Source organism: Petromyzon marinus, unplaced genomic scaffold (genome assembly GCF_048934315.1).
Source record: "Petromyzon marinus isolate PM22_M1 ecotype Great Lakes invasive population unplaced genomic scaffold, UKy_Petmar_22M1.pri1.0 PM_G_Scaffold_41, whole genome shotgun sequence".
NCBI lineage: Eukaryota > Metazoa > Chordata > Hyperoartia > Petromyzontiformes > Petromyzontidae > Petromyzon > Petromyzon marinus.
Window position 1 is genome coordinate 652,937 of NW_027422993.1, and position 21,118 is coordinate 674,054.

The 21,118-nt window shown below is 52.1% G+C and overlaps 1 protein-coding gene across 1 annotated transcript; it reads right to left on the minus strand.

Annotated features, from left to right (window-relative positions):
• Positions 1-395: 395 nt before the first annotated feature.
• LOC142917094 (volume-regulated anion channel subunit LRRC8E-like) lies at positions 396-11,656 on the minus strand. Its single transcript, XM_076061790.1, has 6 exons — positions 11,397-11,656; positions 4,731-5,240; positions 4,326-4,473; positions 3,424-3,582; positions 2,624-2,773; positions 396-2,431 (listed from the first exon to the last, which is right to left on the minus strand). Exons 2-6 carry the CDS (start codon positions 5,213-5,215, stop codon positions 1,427-1,429), a joined length of 1,947 nt encoding a protein of 648 aa, XP_075917905.1. The 5' UTR covers positions 5,216-5,240; positions 11,397-11,656; the 3' UTR covers positions 396-1,426.
• Positions 11,657-21,118: the final 9,462 nt, after the last annotated feature.

Sequence of the window (21,118 nt, forward strand, 5' to 3'; positions counted from 1 at the left end):
ACAACAGGGTATTGCATGTCAGGAATCACATCCTTTACAGATGGGATTAAATCACACACACAAACTGACACACACTGACACACACAGAGGATTCATAATGGTTGTCTCTCTCTCTCTCAGGGGATTCATAATAGCTCTCTCTCTCTCAGGGGATTCATAATAGCGCTCTCTCTCTTTCTCAGTGGATTCATAATGGCTGTGTCTCTCTGGGAATTCGCAATGGTTAAGACGGAGACATCGAGATGCTGGGTTTCCAGCTCTGGGTCCATGTGTATCAGCATCTCCTTTGGCCGCGCGTCTCTTCAAGGAGGGTCCTGGCGGCATGGCCTCGCAGGGACAATCAGAACACCCAAGGCAACGAAATCAACAGGACGTAGCAAACAAAGACAGCCCGGTCAAGACAGGGAAACGTTTTAATGTTTGCATTCACGCTCTCGAGCATCCCGGCGGAAGCGGCGAGAAGAAGCGATTCACGGACCGCCCTTAAAAGCTGGGGGCTATGATCAAGCGCTTGGAGCCAACGGAGAAAAACAAAAAAACCGGGGGTCCAAATTGGTCAACGGTGGCTTCCCCTAATACAGGTTTTGTATTTATTTTGGTGTTAGATCCCTTATCAGTGACTACACTCAGACCTGTCAACCCCTTATCAGTGACTACACTCAGACCTGTCAACCCCCTATCAATGCCTACACCCAGACCTGTCAATCTCTAATCAATGGCTACACCCAGACCTGTCAATCTCTAATCAATGCCTACACCCAGACCTGTCAACCCCTTATCAGTGCCTACACCCAGACCTGTAAATCTCTAATCAATGCCTACACCCAGACCTGTCAATCTCTAATCAATGCCTAAACCCAGACCTGTCAACCCCTTATCAGTGCCTACACCCAGACCTGTCAATCTATAATCAATGCCTACACCCAGACTGTCAATCTCTAATCAATGCCTACACCCAGATCTGTCAATCTCTAATCAATGCCTAAACCCTGACCTGTCAACCCCTTATCAGTGCCTACACCCAGACCTGTCAATCCCTATTCAGTGCCTACACCCAGACCTGTCAACCCCTAATCATACAAACTCAACTCACTCTCACTGTAGAATAGGGGGAGATAGAACAGGGGGGAGATTATACAAATTATCAGACAAGCTACTTCACGTGACTTTCAGCCACGGATTATTCAATGCGCATAACTGTAGTTTGCGGCTACATGAACCAACTGTTCGATCAATAAAACACAGACACAAGACCATGTATTATTAGGCCCACCCTAGACTCACTGGACGTGTGCGACCCACTCGGCCCAAACTCAGTCCGGTGGTCGTCTGGACCTTCATTGGTGTCTACGCCTTGGTAATTGAGACGTTAACTACTTTACCTGATATACAGGAGGTCGTGGTTGTAATTACTGGTAAAAGCATCTCAGTGTCTTGGGGTTCCCTCCCAGTTTCTTGCGTTTCTCTCCCGGCTTCCAGAGGGGCTCTGCGTCGTTCTGCTGGGCTCGCCCCGCATCGCCTCCTTCACCCGCGCGGGCAGCGACTCGAAGAGCTCTTCCTCCACCACCAGCCCCCCGCGCCTCAGCTCCGCGCACTCCCCCAGCTCGGCCGGCAGCTCCGTCAGCCGGTTCCCCACCAGCTCCAACCTGCGCAGCCTCCTTAGCCTCCCCACCAGGCCGCTGAGTTCGCACAGCTCGTTGTTGGCGAGCGCCAGTGTCCGCAATCCCTCGCACCAGAACAACTCATCGGGCAGACGCCGCAGGGCATTGCCCGACAGAAGAAGGGTGCTCAGCTGAGTCAGCAGCCACACGTCGGGCGGCAGGGCAGCGATGGCGTTGCGGCTCAGGTCGAGGACGCGCAGGCCGTGCAGGCGGAGCAGCCCCGCGGGCAGCTCGCCCTCGATGAGGTTCCCGTCGAGGAAGAGCGAGCGCAGGGCCGGCGACCCCGCCCCCGCCGCGAACCGTGGGACGCTCACGAGGGCGTTGTCCGAAAGGCGCAGGACGGCGAGGCGCTCCCAGGCGGCCGCCGGCAGCGACGCGTCATCGCCGTCGCCCAGCGAGCGGAGGCTGTTGCGGGACAGGTCGAGGTCGCTCAAGCGTCCCAGCGCCAGCAGGGGCCGCGGAAGCTCGGCGGGCTCCAGGCCGCAGCGCGTCAGCCGCAGCGTCTCCAAGCCGCGCAGCTTGCTCAGGGGCGCCGGCGACTCGAGGCGCACGCCGAGGGCGTGCGCCGCGCGCAGGCCGCCGCCAGCGACGGCGGCCAGGCCGGGCGGGAGGCGGGCGACGCTTGTCGTCAGGCGCAGGCCCCGCAGGCGCCTGAGGCCGCCCAGCGGCTTAAGGAGCGCGGGCGTCAGGGGCCCCTCCAGGGACAGCTCCTCCAGGTGGCGCATTTCACGCAGCCAGCCCGGGACCTCCGCCTTGACCGCAAACTTCACCTGCAAGAGGGCGCGGGGGGGGCGGACGCCGCGAACGGCAACGGTGAATATCGGTCCCCGACACTGCGACTTAAATACATTTGGTGGGGGAGGTGACTTTTTGGTGATGTCACGGCCGGGTCAGTGGAGCCGAATGGACCGCTCCGACCGACCCACCCTCGCGCCCGCCCGCCCATCCACCCACCCACGCACCTCCAACTGGTGCAGCTCCTCGCTGAGGAAGGCGAGTGCGCGATTGTCAACGCTCACGGTGCAGTTCAGCAGCCGGAGTTGGTGCAGGTTCACCAACTGCACCACCGCCGCCCCCAGCGCCACCCCGTGCATCGAGTCCAGCGTCAGCACCTTCGGTGGGGGATTGGGTATGAGGGTGAGTGAGTTGGTGGGTGAGTGGGTGTGTGGGTCAGTGGGTATGTGGGTGAGTTGGTTGGGCGAGTGGGTGAGTTGGTAGACGAGTGGATGTGTGGGTGAGTGAGTTGGTGGGTGAGTGGGTGTGTGAGTTGGTGGGTGTATGGGTGAGTGGATGGGTGTGTGGGTGAGTGGGTTAGTGAGTGAGTGGGTGTGTGGGTGGGTGTGTGCGTGGGTGGGTGTGTTGGCGAGTGAGTGGGTGAGTGAGCAAGTGGGTGGGTGTGTGCGCGAGTGGTTGGGTGGGTGTGTGGGTGAGTTGGTGGGTAAGTGGGTGTCTGGATGAGTGGGTGGGTGTGTGGGTGAGTTGGTGGGTCAGTGGGTGTGTGAGTTGGTGGGTGTATGGGTGAGTGGGTGGGTGTGTGGGTGAGTGGGTTGGTGAGTGAGTGAGTGGGTGTGTGGGTGGGTGTGTGCATGGGTGGGTGTGTTGGCAAGCGAGTGGGTGAGTGAGCAAGTGGGTGGGTGTGTGCGAGAGTGGTTGGGTGGGTGTGTGGGCGAGTTGGTGGGTAAGTGGGTGTCTAGGTGAGTGAATTGGTGGGTGAGTGAGCAGGTGGGTGGGTGGGTGGGTGCATAGGTGTGTCCACGGGCACCTGTATCTGAGTGAGGCGGTATGTGTCCACTGGCACCGCTGCCAGCTTGCAGAGGCGTAGCTCGCTCTCGCCCTGCGCGTTGATCTCCAGTAGCCCCGTCAGATGCGACAGGGTCCACGCTTGATCCACGTTGACCTGCCTCAGCTTATTTTCGCTCACCTGCAGCAGCAGCAACAGCACCAGCAGCCAAGCGTGGATGGATTTTATTTGTTTCAGCAGCGAGGGCCCAATGAGCCGTACCGCCCCATGTTATACATATGTAGTGAGCAGCTTCCGAGACACATCGCGTAGAGGCCTTCTTATTTATTCTCACACTGGACGATACGTATATGTAAACATCTCTACGTAGCTACACAACCCCATCGTCGGCGTCCAACTACACAGTTACTTGACTTAGCGCAGCCAGGACTCAGGACCCCCTCATGTACACCCCGGTGCGGCCAAGCCCCGCCTCCGGCCACGTCCCCTTCCAGAATCTTCAAGCAGGTTCCCGGAGCTTGCGGTCTGACTCAGCCTTTGACCTTTACTACCGATACGCCCCCCCCCTTATAATTAGTCATTACATAACTTGCCCATAACTATAATTACCCCTCCAGGCCGACAGGTGGCACCCTGTCATTACACATAGACTAACACGGCCCATAGACTCAGACAGAGACCCAAAGACTCAACATCCCCCCGTATAGCCTCGATGGACTGTTGGGGCAAGTGCTGTTAGCGAGCACCGATGCAGGCCAGGCCAGAACGGCACACGAGGGGGTGGGTGGCCAGCACCACGCTCACCACACAGAGACCCACAGTTTGTTGTCCTAACCCCGCATCTCAGATCAGCGCGGTCGGCTCCGTCCAGTGTACGGCGTGCGTGCAGCGCACAGCGTGCTCTGCGAGCGGCTTCTCCTCACCTCGGACAGGAAGACGGAGAACTTGGATGCGTAGCAGGGGTCGTACTTGTCCACTAGGTGCAGGAGGAAGGCGAAGTCGTTGCGCACATCCGGAATGTCGTCCACCCCCGTCTCCTGGCGCGTCTCCGCGAAGCTGTACTCCTTGAGCCTGCAGTGTCAGCGCCCCCCCCACCCCCCAGCACAGAGAACTCAGTGCCCGTCGACCCTTGTCCCGACGCGGAAGATCTCCCACGAAGCCAATAGTAAAACGTTACATTTAGATCTTTGTTGCAGTGTCGCCGTCCGCGCTAACCGCGTCTCCACGATCGCCGAAAAGCCCGTAGGCCAAAGCCAGAAGGCTGCCAGACGGCGATCCGGTGCCACACAACCGCTCTGCGGCAGCACCGCCGCCCCCCCCCCTCTCACCTGCAGGTCACCACCCAGTAGACGACGTAGGCACAGGTGAGCACGTAAACACACATCGTGGTCGCGTAGGCCATCCACATCATGCGGAAGATGCGCCACAGCCCGTGGACGCAGTAGAAGTTCCCGTAGCCCGTGATGTACTCGCCTTCTACGCAGTGGATGTGGTAGCGCATATTGGGGCAGGCGTAGCCGGTGTACGCGAGCACCACCAGCGCCTGCAGTAAGCGGGCCGCCGTCTGCAACACGTATATCCTGTGGAGCCCACCGCCCGCCTCCGTGTGAGCGCGGAGTTTCTTCACCTTCTCGAAGAGAGCCTTAGCCTGCTCGCCCTCCTTCTTGTCCAGGATGCGATCATCCGATGGCGTCCGCCGGTCCTCGCTCTGCCCCGGGGGGGACCGGTCGGGTGGTGCGGCCTCGCCGGGGTCGACAAACTGGACGGAGGGCCGGGGCGGTCCCGGTGGAGACTCAGGAGGCAGCTTCTCCATGGGGATTTCGCCGGATCTCGGGTCGCTGCGTACGTGGGATTGCGTGGACATCGGGCAACGCGTCATGACGCAGAGACGCACAGAGACCCATAGAGACTCACAGAGACCCTTAGAGACTCAGAGACCCATAGAGACTCACAGAGACCCGCAGAGACCCACAGAGACCCATAGAGACTCACAGAGACCCATAGAGACTCAGAGACCCATAGAGACTCACTGAGACCCATAGAGACTCACAGAGACCCATGGAGACTCACAGAGATCCTTAGAGACTCAGAGAGCCATAGAGACTCACACAGACCCACAGAGACCCACAGAGACCCATAGAAACCCACAGAGACCCATAGAGACTCACAGATACCCGCAGAGACCCATCGAAACTCACAGAGACCCGTAGAGACCCACAAAGACCCATACAGACTCACAGACACCCACATCATTACGCACATACACACGCACACAAAGATCCCCTGTATAGCCTTGACAGACTGTAGGGGCAAGTGCTGTTAGCGAGCACTTATGAAGGCTGGAATTGTACAAGAGGGGGTGGGTGGCCAGCACCACGCCTGGTCGCCTTTGTCTCCCCAGTGGCGATGTTTACCAGGTACTCATTTGAGACCGAGTCGACCTAGGGGAGGCCCAGAACTGGTTCAGATAATCGTCGCTGGTCTTGGCCGTGAGCGGGAATCGAACCTGGGTCGCCGGGTTCATAGCGCAGGTCGATAACCGCTTCACTACCGCTCCCCACAAAAACAAAACAAAGATCCCCCGTATAGCCTTAACAGACTGTAGGGGCAAGTGCTGTTAGCGAGCACCTATGAAGGCCGGAACGGTATACGAGGGGGTGGGCAGCCAGCACGACGCCCGACCGCCTTTTGTCTCCGCAGTGGCAATGTTTTTATTCACCACACCAGGTACTCATTTGAGGCTGAGTCGACCTAGGGGAGGCCCAGGACCGGTTCAGATAATCGTCACTGGTGTTGGCCGTGAGCGGGAATCGAACCCGGGTCGCCAGGTTCATAGCGCAGCGCGCTAACCGCTACACTATCGCTCCCCACAAGGCAACAAAGTCGCACACACAGACACGCACACAGAGACACACACAGAGACACACACAGAGGCAGACACACACACAGGCAACAAAGACGCACACAGAGACACACACAGGCAGACACGCACACAGAGACACGCACACACAGAGACACACGCACACACAGGCAGACACACACACAGAGGCGCACACAGAGACACACACACACAGACACACGCACACAGAGACACACACACACAGAGACACACACACAGACACACGCACAGAAACACGCACACAGAGACACTCGCACAGAGAGTCGCACAGAGACACGCACTCAGAGACACGCACACACAGAGACACACGCACACACAGAGACACGCACAGAAACACGCACACAAAGACACACACACAGACACACACACACACACACAGAGACACACACACAGAGACACAGACACACACACACAGAGACACACACACAGAGACACACACACAGAGACACACACACAGAGACAGACACACACACAGAGACACACACAGAGACACACACAGAGACACACACACAGAGACACACACACAGACACACACACACAGACACACACAGACAGACACACACAGAGACACACACACACACAGACACACACACACAGACACATACACACACAGACACAACACAAATGTCTCCCCGTGTAGTCTCCCTGACGGGCTGCGTGAGGCTGACAGACACACACAGACACACACACAGACACACACACAGAGACACACACACAGACACACACACAGAGACACACAGACACAGAGACACACACAGAGACACAGACAGAGACACACACAGAGACACAGACACAACACAAATGTCTCCCCGTGTAGTCTCCCTGACGGGCTGCGTGAGGCTTACAGAGACACACACACAGAGACACACCCACACACAGAGACACACCCACACACAGAGACACACACACACACACACAGACACACACAGACACAGAGACAGACACACACACACAGAGACACACACACACAGAGACACACAGACACATACACAGAGACACACATACAGACACAACAACAACAACCGCGATTCGCCACTAAGTGGTGGTGACGTCACCACGACGCTTGTGCCAGGCTATGTGCACCCTGAGGCCACGTGAAGTGTCAAACGCCCGCTGGCAGGAGGTTACGGGGCAGACCCAGGTGCCACGGGTCGACTGACTGAGATGACTGGCTGATGCACCACCTGTGCCCCCTACTGTGCCAACCTGCTGTGCTTTAGCCACCCGGCGCTCCGCTCGCTGTTGTGAGCGTCGCTCCTCCGCCCTCCGTTGTTGTTGGAGGGCGACTGCCTCCAACTGCCCAGTAGCATCCTTCACGAGCCTCCTCCACAGAGGCCGATCTTGACACCGCTGGTACCAGTCATCGGCAAGTCCACTCAGCTCCACGTCCTCCTGTACCACATCACTCCATCTCTTCTCTAGCCCGTGCCGCGCCCGCTTAGCCCCCTCAATCCGGCCAAACAAAAGCTGTTTCGGCATGCGGTGGCCTGGCATGCGGGCTACATGACCCAGCCATCGCAGCCTTGCCTGCCGGAGGAGCTCACCGATGGGACCCTGCCCAGATCTTTCAAGGATTTGTGAGCTCCTCACACAATCCAGTCTGGTTAAACCCAGGATGGATCGTAGGCAGGCCAGCCTAAATGTTTCTAACCGGCGAAGATGTTCCATTAGGGGGGTCCACGTTTCGCAAGCGTAGAGAAGGGAGGGAATGACTGTGGCCGAGAAGACCTGAAGCTTAGTGCGGAGCGACAGACCAGGTAGCTTCCACACAGCGTTACGCAACCGATGAAAAGATATTGCCGCTCGACTGATTCGGAGTGAGACCTCTGCTGTTAAACTGGAGCCAGTCATAAGCACACTGCCCAGGTATGGGAAACTCTCCACTCTCTCCACAACTGCCCCATCACCGATTGGGAATTGTGGGGGTGGAGTGTCCGATGGTACAAAATACCCAGGCAGGTGCTTAGTTTTGGTGGGGCTGATGGTAAGGCCCCACCTCTTAATGGCACGCTCCAGTCTCAGCAGCAGCGTCTCCAACTCCTCCTCTGACTGAGCAGCTATTACCAAGTCATCAGCATACATAACGTGGTTGAGCAATAGGGAGCCATCCCTTGACCGCACCCGGGCATCGATTAGCCTCCCATTATATCTGTACCATATGGAGATTCCCCCGGTACAGCTATTGAAGGCTTCACGAACTACGTGGTCAAAATAGATGTTAAATAATGTGGGAGCCAGAGGACATCCCTGTCGCACCCCAAGGTGTACAGGGAATGGCTCTGACTCCCGGCCACGTAGTTTTACCCGGGCCCGCTCACCATCATGAAGGTCCTTAATGATCGTGAGCAGAGGGTCGGGTACTCCAAAAGCACGAAGAACGACCCAGAGCCCAGGCCTACTGATGGTATCATAGGCCTTGACCAGGTCAATAAAGCAGAGATGTAGGTCTTGTTGGAATTCCCTACACCTCTGCTGTAGCAGACGGACAGAAAATATGGCATCTGTGCAGGACCGCCCTTTCCTGAAACCGCATTGGGGCTCCGCAAGCCTCTCCTCAGCGTGCCTGGCAAGGCGATGCTGAATAATCCTTGCCAGGACCTTTCCCGGCACACTGAGGAGTGAGATGCCCCTGTAGTTGTTACAGTCTGTGCGGTCCCCCTTCTTAAAAAGGGGGACCACCAGGGCATCCTTCCAATCCTGCGGAACCCGTCCAGTGGTCCAGAATGTTGTTATGATGTCATATAGGGCAGTCTGTGCACAAACGCCACCCTCCCTCAGCATTTCGCTTGGGAGATCATCTCTGCCCGCTGCCTTTCCTGGTCTCAGACTCCGGATCGCCTTCAATACTTCCTCAGCAGATGGCACCTCAGCCAGCCACTCACAGGGGGTGACTTCATCCAATATTTGAGGCACCGCAGCCTCAGCAGGGTCATCCTCACTTTGTGCCACGATGTTTTCCTGGCTGAGGGATTTTCCCTCCCCCAGGACCTCACAGAAATGCTCAGTAAATCTGCGAACCTGTTCCTGGGGGTCGGAAATTGGATCACCGTTTTTTCCCCTAATGATGGTAATAGGTGTGGCGCTGCAGGTTACTTTTTTGATGGAGTTAAATAGAGATTTGTGATCACGGGCCACTGAGGCAGACTCCATCTCCTCAGCAACCCGCGACCACCACCCATCCTTGCAGCGCCTCACGGCTCTCCGAACCTCCGAGCGAAGGCTGCGGTAAGCCTCCTCATTCTCTGACGTGGGATTCTGTAGCCGATGACAGTGGGCCTGTCGCTTTTTCTCAACCATCGTGAACAACTCCTCTGTCATCCAGGGTGTCTGGGGAGGTCTGGACCGCGTACCCAAAGCAGCCATTGCAGCTGCATGAGTCACAGTCCTAAACCTCGCCCATTTACCCTCGACATCAGGAGGAGTCGGGGACGATGCCAATCCCAGCCGCAGGCGATGATGAAATTCTCGCTTGCAACTTTCATCAGATAACTGAGACCAGGCCACTTTAGGTTGGAATGGGGTCCTGGGTGTACACCCACCACCGGAGTGGAAGAATGGCAGGCGCATCTTACAGATGACTAGTCGATGGTCAGAGGGCAGATCAGCTCCACGGTAGGTCCTGGTGTCAAGGACATGGGCTCGCATTCGCTGGTCCGTCACTATGTAGTCCAGCAGATGTTCTTGCTTGGACCCGGCATGCATCCATGATGTTGTGTGGATGCGCCGATGCCGGAACAGCGTGTTGGTAATTACAAGCCCATGGGCTGCACAAAAATCTAGCAGCCTCCTACCGTTGTTATTGAGCTGATCTGGCCCATGCCCTCCAATCACTCCAGACCAGGTGCCAGTATCATGACCAACTCGGGCATTGAAGTCACCCAACATGATGACTCTATCCCGAGGGGCCACTTTAGCCAGCACCTGTGACAGGAGGTCATAGAAGGCATCTGACTCATCGGCTTTGCCTGCATCCCTCCACGGATGTTCATCTTCGGTGGGGGCATAAGTAACCACGACCACCATTCCTCGCCTCCGGTTGATGGGAATGCGAGCCCAAAGTAGCCTGGGGCTTACAGCTTCCCACACCTCACCGCCACGCTCCCACGCCCCCTTCATTCTTTTGTTCAAAAGAAGACCCACACCCTGTTGTTTGGCAGTCTGCTGCCCCGAGTAGAGGACTGTCCACCCCTCATGGTGGCAGGAGCCAGAGCCGGTCCACCGGACCTCCTGAATGCCGCATAGATCCAGGCGGTACCGGTCCAGCTCCCGACAGAGGAGTGGCAGCCTCTCCTCTGCAGTGAGCGTTCGAACATTCCACGTGGCCAACCGTAGTGACTTTTCGTTGTTTCTGGAGTAGCCCCGAGGGTAGGTATTCAATCTCCTGGCTCCGCCAATTGGGGTTTGGCCAGGAGACGTCATAGACGCCTGGCCCCCCGGGGCCTCCGGCACAAGCTTAGTTGCTACATATTTCAGTTTAATTCGTAGTTTCGTGGTAATTAATTGAAGGTGGAGGGGTTACCAGCCCCTCGCACCCGTCCAGAGCCCCCGTTTAGCCCCTGTGGTGGACACATATGCCATGAGGGGAGGAGCCAATCAAAATTGGATCTCCCCCCACAGCGCTGTCCACGACAGAGTTGCCCGTCCGGCACCGCGAGGAGGTAGGGGGTTGTTTTGCCGGACAAAACAGACACACACACACAGAGACACACACACAGACACACACAGAGACACACAGACACAACACACACAGACACACACAGACACACACACACAGAGACACACACAGAGACACACACACAGAGACACACACACATAGACACACAGAGACACACACAGAGACACACAGAGACACACACACAGAGACACAGACACACACAGAGACACACACACAGACACACACACAGACACACACACAGAGACACACACACAGAGACACACACACAGACACATACACAACACACACAGAGACACAGAGACACAACACAAATGTCTCCCCGTGTAGTCTCCCTGACGGGCTGCATGAGGCTGACAGAGCCCGCGCATCTTTGTGGACCTCAGGCTGAGGGCGAGAGGTCGGCTCCACTCTCGCACTCACCGCCCTCGTTGTGTCGCTCGCTCTCGGTCACGATTTTGTTTTATTATAGTCGTAGTAGTTGTTATTACAGTTTTAGTTATTATAGCAGTTCATGTTTTTTATTACTATTGTAATTGTTTATATTATTGCTGTTGTAAGTTGTTGATGTTATTATTAGTGTTATAGTTATGATTGTAGATGTTGTTATTATAGTAGTTATACTTATGATTATAGATGTTGTGGTGGTGGTTGTTCGTCTCCTCAGAACACACAGCCGCCTTCTCCCGCCAAAACGCGACACTTTGGTGGTGGAGGGAGAGGGTCGTGTGGGCGAAACCAACACGGGCAGCGGGCGAGGGAGGGGTGAATGTAACCGGCGAACTTAAATTGTTTTAATTTAGGGGGGTACACAGCAAACTCCACCTTTCACTAACGCCAGCGCGCCCCTCTTGCTTCTTGTCGCTATGGATGAAATAATTAAACATCAAACAAATTCGCTACATTTATTCAGCGCGTCTTGAGTTTTGATGGTTTTCATTCCCCTCCCCCTCTTCCGGGCTATGCTTGGTATAGTCTGAAAGGCAGCAGCGCCTTATCTAGTCTATGCTATTTACCATGGGCCTTAATCCAGGCTATGAAATAAAGTTCAATGTCACGTGCAATGGAGCTGACCAATTAAAAAACACCCCCAAAATATCAACACCACGTGACTCCTGGTGGGAGGGGGGTTGCCATCTTGGTAAGGGAGAAGCCACCACACACCCCCTTACCCAAGATGACCGCCCACACGTTGTTTGACTGGTTGTTGGGGAGAACCTCTGATAGCCAATAGCGACTATTAGGCGACTATTCACACTCGACTATTGCGGAGCTGTAGAAGCCCATCACGCTTTTACCCCGTCGTGGTCTTTGCGCAGGCAAAGTGAGTTCTCAGGCCCGTACGGGCGTACAGCCGTTTCAATATGGGCAAACAACAATACAAATCCGTGTCGATTTGTTTGTGTTTCTTCCTTGTGATGGGACTTTGTAGGATTAACGTTGAGATTTATAAGGGGCATGGGGTGATCAGTCAGGTCTGAATTGGTCTGTAATAAGGTAGGGCACTGATAAGGGGTTGACAGCTGTGTAGTGTATAGTGTAGTATAATGTATAGGATGAACGTTGAGATTTATAAGGGGCACGGGGTGATCGACAAGGTCTGAATTGGTCTGTAATAAGGCAGAGCGCCGATAAGGGGTTGACAGCTGTGTAGTGTATAGTGTAGTATAATGTATAGGATGAACGTTGAGATTTATAAGGGCCACAGGGTGATCAGTAAGGTCTGAGTTGGTCTGTAATAAAGTAGGGCACTGATAAGTGGTTGACAGCTGTGTAGTGTATAGTGTAGTATAATGTATAGGATGAACGTTGAGATTTGTAAGGGCCACGGGGTGATCATTAAGGTCTGAGTTGGTCTGTAATAAGGTAGGGCACTGACAAGGGGTTGACAGCTGTGTAGTGTATAGTGTAGTGTAATGTATAGGATGAACGTTGAGATTTATAAGGGGCACGGGGTGATCGACAAGGTCTGAATTGGTCTGTAATAAGGTAGGGCACTGATAAGGGGTTGACAGCTGTGTAGTGTATAGTGTAGTATAATGTATAGGATGAACGTTGAGATTTCTAAGGGCATGGGGTGTTCAGTAAGGTCTGAGTTGGTCTGTAATAAGGTAGGGCACTGATAAGTGGTTGAGAGTTATGCTACTGACACTAACGGTGTGACTATGCATACGTAGCCATTCAGAGTGTTCAATGTCGGCCTGGGTGCTGCGGTCATCCAGGCGGGCACCGTTCTGGCCCACGCAGTGGCCGCGTGTCGTGGGGAGGCCGGCGAGGCGACCACAGATGTCTCGTGGCCACGGTGAAGCGGAGGAGCGAGCCAGACGAATCATGGATGGACGCGCTGCGCTGCAAGAATTCCGATTTTATCCGGCGAGCGGCGGGGCGATTTTTCAAAACATTTTCAGTCAGGGTAAATATGACACTTTGGCCGCACGTCCCTGATGGCAGCACCGCATTGACACGGGCAACGCCGCTTCCGTACGCCAGAATTCACACGGGCTCAGTCGTCAGGAGGAGGACCACGTTCACCACTGCGGTCGACGAGGGGAGCTCTCGTTGTTCCCGTTAAGAAACACGATGGGAGTCTGCGGCTGCGCGTGGATTTCCACCAATTGAACAGGGTCTCCGTGGCAGATGCACACCCGCTCCCACGGATGGACGATTCATTGGATGCCCTGTCGGCCGTGTGGGTTTTCTACCACACTTGACTTGTCGTCGGGGTGTTGGCAGTTGCCTCTTGATGAGAGCTCTAAACCAAATCCTGCGTTCTGAACACCTCGGGCTCTGTTCCAGTTTAATTGTCTCCCGATGGGACTCCACTCGGCTCCGGTCACGTTCCAGCGACTCACGCAGCTGATCCTAGCAGGCCTCCAATGGGACTCGTGCCTTATTTATTTGGACCACGTGATCGTCTTCGGATGCATGTTCCAGGAGCAGCTGCAGCGGTCGCGATCGGTGTTTGTTAAACGTTTAGGCGGCCAATCTTACGTTTAAACCACAGGAGTGTCATCTCCTGCAGACATCGGTTCGCTACTTGGGGCACATCGTCAGCGAGTCCGGGATAGCCACGGACCCCAACAAAACTGCGTGCGTGCGCAACATGGCCAACCCCCACGTCGGTGGGTGACGTTTGCAGCTTTGTCGTATTACCGCCGCTTTGTGCCCAAATTTTGCAAAAATTGCAAAACCGCTCCACCCTCTCACCACGGAAAGGCCAAAGATTTCGGTGGGGAGGGGGGGTGGAGGAGGAAACCGCATTTGTCGCGCTGTGGGACGGCCTCGTGACTGCTTTGTGACGTCATACACCAACGTGCATTGAGGCCCTTATAAGGACTGCTTTGTGACGTCATACACCAACGTGCATTGAGGCCCTTGTAAGGACTGCTTTGTGACGTCCTACACCAACGTGCATTGAGGCCCTGATAAGGACTGCTTTGTGACGTCATACACTAACGTGCATTGAGGCCCTTATAAGGACTGCTTTGCGACATCATACACCAACGTGCATTGAGGCCCTTGTAAGGACTGCTTTGTGACGTCATACACCAACGTGCATTGAGGCCCTTAAAAGGACTGCTTTGTGACGTCATACACCAACGTGCATTGAGGCCCTTGTAAGGACTGCTTTGAGACGTCACATACCAACATGCATTGAGGCCCTTGTAAGGACTGCTTTGTGACGTCATACACCATTTGCCATGACGTCCAAGCCATTAAACACCGGAACAACGAACGTGCCATTCAAGTACATCTTGAAACCCATTATCTGAAATAGTTTGTATTAAACAATAACTAAATAATAGAAACACGTTTACAATATTGAGCGAAGTTATAGTCAAGCTCAACAGGACCACAAAAGCTCAGATATGTGGTGCATAATAAATGAATCAATCTGATTGAAATCATGAACTGGCCAAACACTTTTCGATTTCAACATCACCTTATAAAATAACATTTTAAATATAAGCGCACAACTTTATCTATCTGTGATGAGCGCTGCACTTTCCGTTGTTTTCATGCAGGGGGCGCTGCAAACCGACGCACCCCCTGCATGGACAACGGAGGCGCAGGGACAGACGTTCGATTACGTTGGAATCGATCTGCAGACGGCCGTCTTCTCGCACGGCCAGCTCCGTGTCGCCTTATCTTGATCCCGCAATCCCAAACAGGTGAAAGTCCGCATCGAACCGAACCCCCGGCAAGGCCATCTACATAATGATGAGAGAAAATTCACACGAAATGTCCTTTTCAATGAAGTCTTCCAAATGTAAATTGATACAAGCTTTTAATGAAGAAATAAAATAATCTAATTCAAAACACAACACAATTCAAAGATGTTTCATTTTAAAACTTCAAAACGGAGCATGGGGTACTTGCGTGAATTCGTCCTTCGTGTGCAAATGTTGTGACTTTCCTGGCCTGAAGGCCGTCAATGTGTTGGACCATCAAATGGTGCACAGCGTCTCAACAACAGCAGTGGGGTTTGCTTCAAACGATGGATACGAACATCCAGACGTGAATCAGCAAGGAGCATTTCTAGTCCTAGTTAGACAAAATCTACGTCAACACGTAAGACAAAACTACAATTCGTGTTGTAGAGAATGTACCTCCTACACATGTAACTTTAAGTGGTATGCCTTGTAACTGATGAATGATCCAAGCGTGCTCCCTATTTCAAAGACAATGAGTTGCTCCAGAGGCAGACGCTTCGTGAAACACAAAAGTACCCTTTGACCTGTATCACAAGAACAACGGGTCTCACCTGAGTTCTCTGTACAGGTTACTTCCAAACACACACACTTTGTCCTAACATCACTTATTCAATGTTTGACCCTCAGACAAAATGTTACATGCACACGCACAATCAGACAAGTATGCATTCTAAATCATTGACGGGCATATTACCAACATTGAATTACTGCAGCGAAATTGACTGCATCACGTTACATCGCATTAACAAGAAGTTATTTTACAAATACGCACCGTCTGCTTAACAGTGTATGCACAACGTACTATTGTTGCGTCATTCAAAACGAGTAGGCCATTGCATGCTGGCGCCTGGGTCAAAATGTATCAAATTTAAAACATTACGCTACAAATAATAGATCACGGCACTTCGATGGCAACACAAGCAATCGTCATCAGGTGGGACAAGCACAGCAGCAATAAGAGGAAACTGCTGGAGTAGGCGCCTACTACTTCAGCAGTTTCTCTTGCTGTGGTTGTCCCACCTGATGACGATTGCTTGTGTTGTGATCTAAACGCCGTGATCTGTTATGTTTCTACCCACGTGGTGACTTTACCAAAAGAACTCAAGAGTGTGGATTCCTGCAGTCACGAAAGCTTCGAATCAAGATTGCCTACAAACTACACAACTGAGATGACGCATCAATCATCGCCCCCTACTGACAGGCTCTTGTCCACATGCAGGCCGGTGCAGGGCCACCACCTTGTGCCACACAGGGGCAGCTGCTATTTGGGGATGCTCTTCGAGTGTTTCAAACAAGGTACGACACAAAACTCCGAGTTGCTGAGGCGGTGAAGCAAGCACCGTGTAAATACAAAGATTATAACATAGTGAATGCTTGGGAGCTTATTGCCTCTCGCTCCTGGTGAGAGATCTACCCAACCCACAGGTCCACAAAGACTGGCCGCCCTTACTCTGCAGGATGAACCTAAGAAATGAGTGTTCAACTTCACATTCTTGTCATTAAAGGCCTGTGACAAAGGTGCATCTATTGTAGCGACATCGTCTTTGGCTTACACATCTGCCAGGTCTCCACTTGACTTTGTATTGTCTAGGAGCAAGTCCACCCACACCTCCACTTCCACAAACTGCTGGGAGTTGCCTCACTCTGCCTCACAGTCAGAATTCTCCTCCTGCTTCACGTTGTGAAGGTCCCATTTTGGAGTTGAATCTTCACATTTTGCCTTCACTTCTTTGCTCATCACTTCTTCCCTCTTCACCATCACCTCTTCATATTTCACCTCGATACCTTTAAAAGTGTCCAAGCTGGGATTTTCGTCCGGTTCTTGTTTCATGAGGGATGGGCTTATTGCGGCACTTTGACTTTCACAAGCTGATTCAGACTCCACTCCTTGTGGATCTTCTGATGCTTCTGTGTTCTCTGGTGTACTTGAAGATGTGATGAATCTGCAAACGGCTTCCCACACAGAGTACACTTGAAGGGTTTCTCTCCCATGTGTGTTCTCTGGTGTGTTACAAGATCAGATGACTATGCAAACGTCTGCACGCACGCACTGCACTTGAAAGGTTTCTCTCCTGTGTGTTCTCTGGTGTTTTTTAAGAGCAGATGACCGTGAAAATGCCTTCCCACAAACACTGCACTTGAAGGGTTTCTCTCCCGTGTGTGTTCTCTGGTGTATTACGAGATTATATGACTGTGTAAACGCCATCCCGCACATCGTGCACCTGAAGGGTTTGTCTCCCGTGTGTGTTCTCTGGTGAGTTACAAGAGCAGATGACTGTGCAAACGCCTTCCCACACACACTGCACTTGAAGGGTTTCTCTCCCGTGTGTGTTCTCTGGTGTATTACAAGATTACATGACTGTGTAAACGCCTTCCCGCACACAGTGCACCTGAAGGGTTTCTCTCCCGTGTGTGTTCTCTGGTGGTTCTGAAAAACTGATGGCCATGCAAACGCCTTCCCACAAACAGTACATTTGAAGGGTTTTTCTCCTTTGTGACTTCTCTGGTGCCGTGTCAGATTTCCAGTCCGGTCCGTGCTGTATGCACGCTGGTCGCATTGTTGACTTGTCGTACCGAGCTGCGCTGAGTGCCTTTGCTCCATCAGACCAAATCTGCAGAGGAAGCGTCAGCTGCAGACAGAAAAAAAGAATATCCACACCATCTACACGTCAGGCACAGAGGAATGCACACGTGACTTACACGTCTATACTTATTAATATATTCATGATGTAGTGAAAAAGTTTCCCAAATTCATCAGATTTGATGAATCTGCAAACGCCTTCCACACAGAGTGCACCTGAAGGGTTTCTCTCCATGGGTTGCTATAGCACACAATGAGAGGGCAAATGTCATTAATATGCCTGGAAGCCTTCATATCTTCCAAGATGAATGTTAACTAAAAACTCTAAGCACACAATTTCGGCTGTCTGACTACAAAAGGAATATATATGAAAGCTAAATTCAGCTGACATAGCAAAGGGTGTTGAAAACAATACTATTTGTGTTATGCAGAAATGCATAAATTAATGTTTAATCACAACTTAGAGGTGTGAATCCAGGCTCAGATGTTCTTGAATGCTGGGGATGAACAGTTCCGACTTCAGCTGCATGTGTGTGCTGTGTTCACCTCCTGTTTCCATTCTTACAAAGCGTCCCAGAGGAAAACAAAAATAAACTATTGTTTTGATATAACCTCCGTGTGCAATAGAGTTAATAGACTTTACTGCAAACACAAACTTGACACTGTCACACACTGCCATGGGTAAACAGGTGGCGGTGTGACCAGAACCATGCCTGGCCATCTTCATCTGCTCAGCATTAATTCTTCCTCACTCCACCAAGTAATGAATCGAGGATCAAGCAACATAGCCGAGGCTATCCGTGTCTGTCTCTCTCTCCCCGTGGTGAAGGTGTTCCCCTCCACACATTCAGAGTCAACAGCGGCATGCGCTTAGCGTCTTTGATCGATAGATACATTAACACACGTATTGTTGGTTCTTTCAGTAAAGTAACGTAGATAGAAAATAAAAATAACAGATTAAATTCAATAAGATAAAGACCACTTGTGTTGCGATCAAAACGTCGTGGGTTTATTGCTTTATTTTAAAAAAAATATTTTTTTATTATTTTATTTTATATCTACGTGACTTTACCGAATAAACCAAGAATATTAATTCCTGCAGTCACCAAAGTTTTAAGTCAAAACATTCACACACGTTGACAAAGCCTCACCTTGTGTTGTTGTGGGCAGGTCGCTTCTGATAACAAGAGCGGTATAGCAGCTCAAGCGGGCTTGGCCTGGTGAAAAAAAATAAAAACTGCGAGAATATTTACAATAAAACAAAGTTACAAAGTGGCGAGCCGGGTGAAGACAAATTAAACTTAAGCGAGATAATTAAAGTAAATGCAATCAGGCGAGGGCAGGAGGCAAGGCCCCGCGTGGCTAGGCCCCGCGTTGTAAAGTTCCAACCTGGACATCGATTCCCATGCTCGCTGCTACTCAACTGACATCCCTACGAGAGAGAGAGGCTCTACCTTGGTAAACAACAACACCCACCACAACCACCACCACAACAACCACAATCGCAATGAGAATTTCTCACCTTGGATTTCAGTGCAGGAAGCGAAAGCTTCCTGTTACCTCATGACGTCACGCGGCAGCAGGTGACGTGACGTCACTTCCGGAATACAAGACACGCTCCTCCCACAATGAGCTGCTCCGTAACTAATTAAATTAGAGAATTAATAAATTATGTTAATGTGACCCGTTCCATGTGTCGTGGGCAATGAACTGGTCGCAATAAACTCGCGACGGCTTTAACGAATACATTATGTTAATGAGCCACCAGTCACTGGGCGTAGCTTTGCCCAAATAAGGATTGGCACTGGAACGATATCGGCAGTGACGCAAGCGGAGGTGACATCACGCTCAAGAGCGCAGTGGACGGCTGAGGGATGAATACCTTGGTGACATGACGTCACTATCGAGGTACACCTCCCCCTGGCGTTTCACGCCGATGAAGTAATGCTGAGAGATGACGTCACAGAGCGGGATTGGAGTTTAAGTTGATTTAGATTCATTTTCCATTGCTCCCTCCCTTGGGTGCGTGGGCTCAGCTACAACAACAACGTGGACATTATTGTGTATACAGTGTGTGTGTGCACTGTGTGTGTGTACACTGTGTGTATACTGTGTGTGTGTATATACTGTGTGTGTACAATGTGTGTGTGTGTACACTGTGTGTGTGTACACTGTGTGTGTGTACTGTGTGTGTGTACACTGTGTGTGTACACTGTGCGTGTGTGTACACTCTGTGTGTGTGTGCACTGTGTGTGTACACTGTGTGTGTGTACACTGTGTGTGTGTACACTGTGTGTATACACTGTGTGTATACTGTGTGTGTGTACACTCTGTGTGTGTGTACACTATTGTGTGTACACTGTGTGTACACTGTGTGTGTGTACACTGTGTGTACACTGTGTGTGTGTACACTGTGTGTGTGTACACAATGTGTGTGTACACAATGTGTGTGTGTACACTGTGTGTGTACACTGTGTGTGTACACTGTTTGTTAACCCTGTGTACATACACTGTGTGTGTACACTGTGTGTGTGTACACTGTGTGTGTACACTGTGTGTGTGTACACTTTGTGTGTGCACTGTGTGTGTACACTGTGTGTGTGTACACTGTGTGTGTACACTGAGTGTGTGTGTACACTGTGTGTGTGTACAGTTTGTACACTGTGTGTGTGTACACTGTGTGTGTGTGTACACTGTGTGTGTACACTGTGTGTGTGTACACTGTGTTTACACTGTGTGTGTGTGTACACTGTGTGTGTACACTGTGTGTGTGTACACTGTGTGTGTGTGTACAATGTGTGTGTACACTGTGTGTGTACACTGTGTGTGTGTATGTACACAATGTGTGTGTGTACACTGTGTGTACGTATATACACTATGTATGTACATACACACTGTGTGTATATACTGTGCGTGTACACAATGTGTGTGTACACTGTGTGTGTGTACACTGTGTGTGTGTACACTGTGTGTGTACACTGTGTGTGTACACTATGTGTGTGTGTGTACCCTGTGTGTGTGTGTACACTGTGTGTGTATACTGTGTGTGTACACTGTGTGTGTGTACACTGTGTGTGTGTACACTGTGTGTGTGTACACTGTGTGTGTACACTATGTGTGTGTGTACCCTGTGTGTGTGTACACTGTGTGTGTATACTGTGTGTATACACTGTGTGTGTGTGTACACTGTGTGTGTGTACACTGTGTGTGTACACTGTGTGTGTGTACACTGTGTGTGTACACTGTGTGTACACTGTGTGTGTGCACACTGTGTGTTTACACTGTGTGTGTACACTGTGTGTGTGTACACTGTGTGTGTATACTGTGTGTGTACACTGTGTGTTTACACT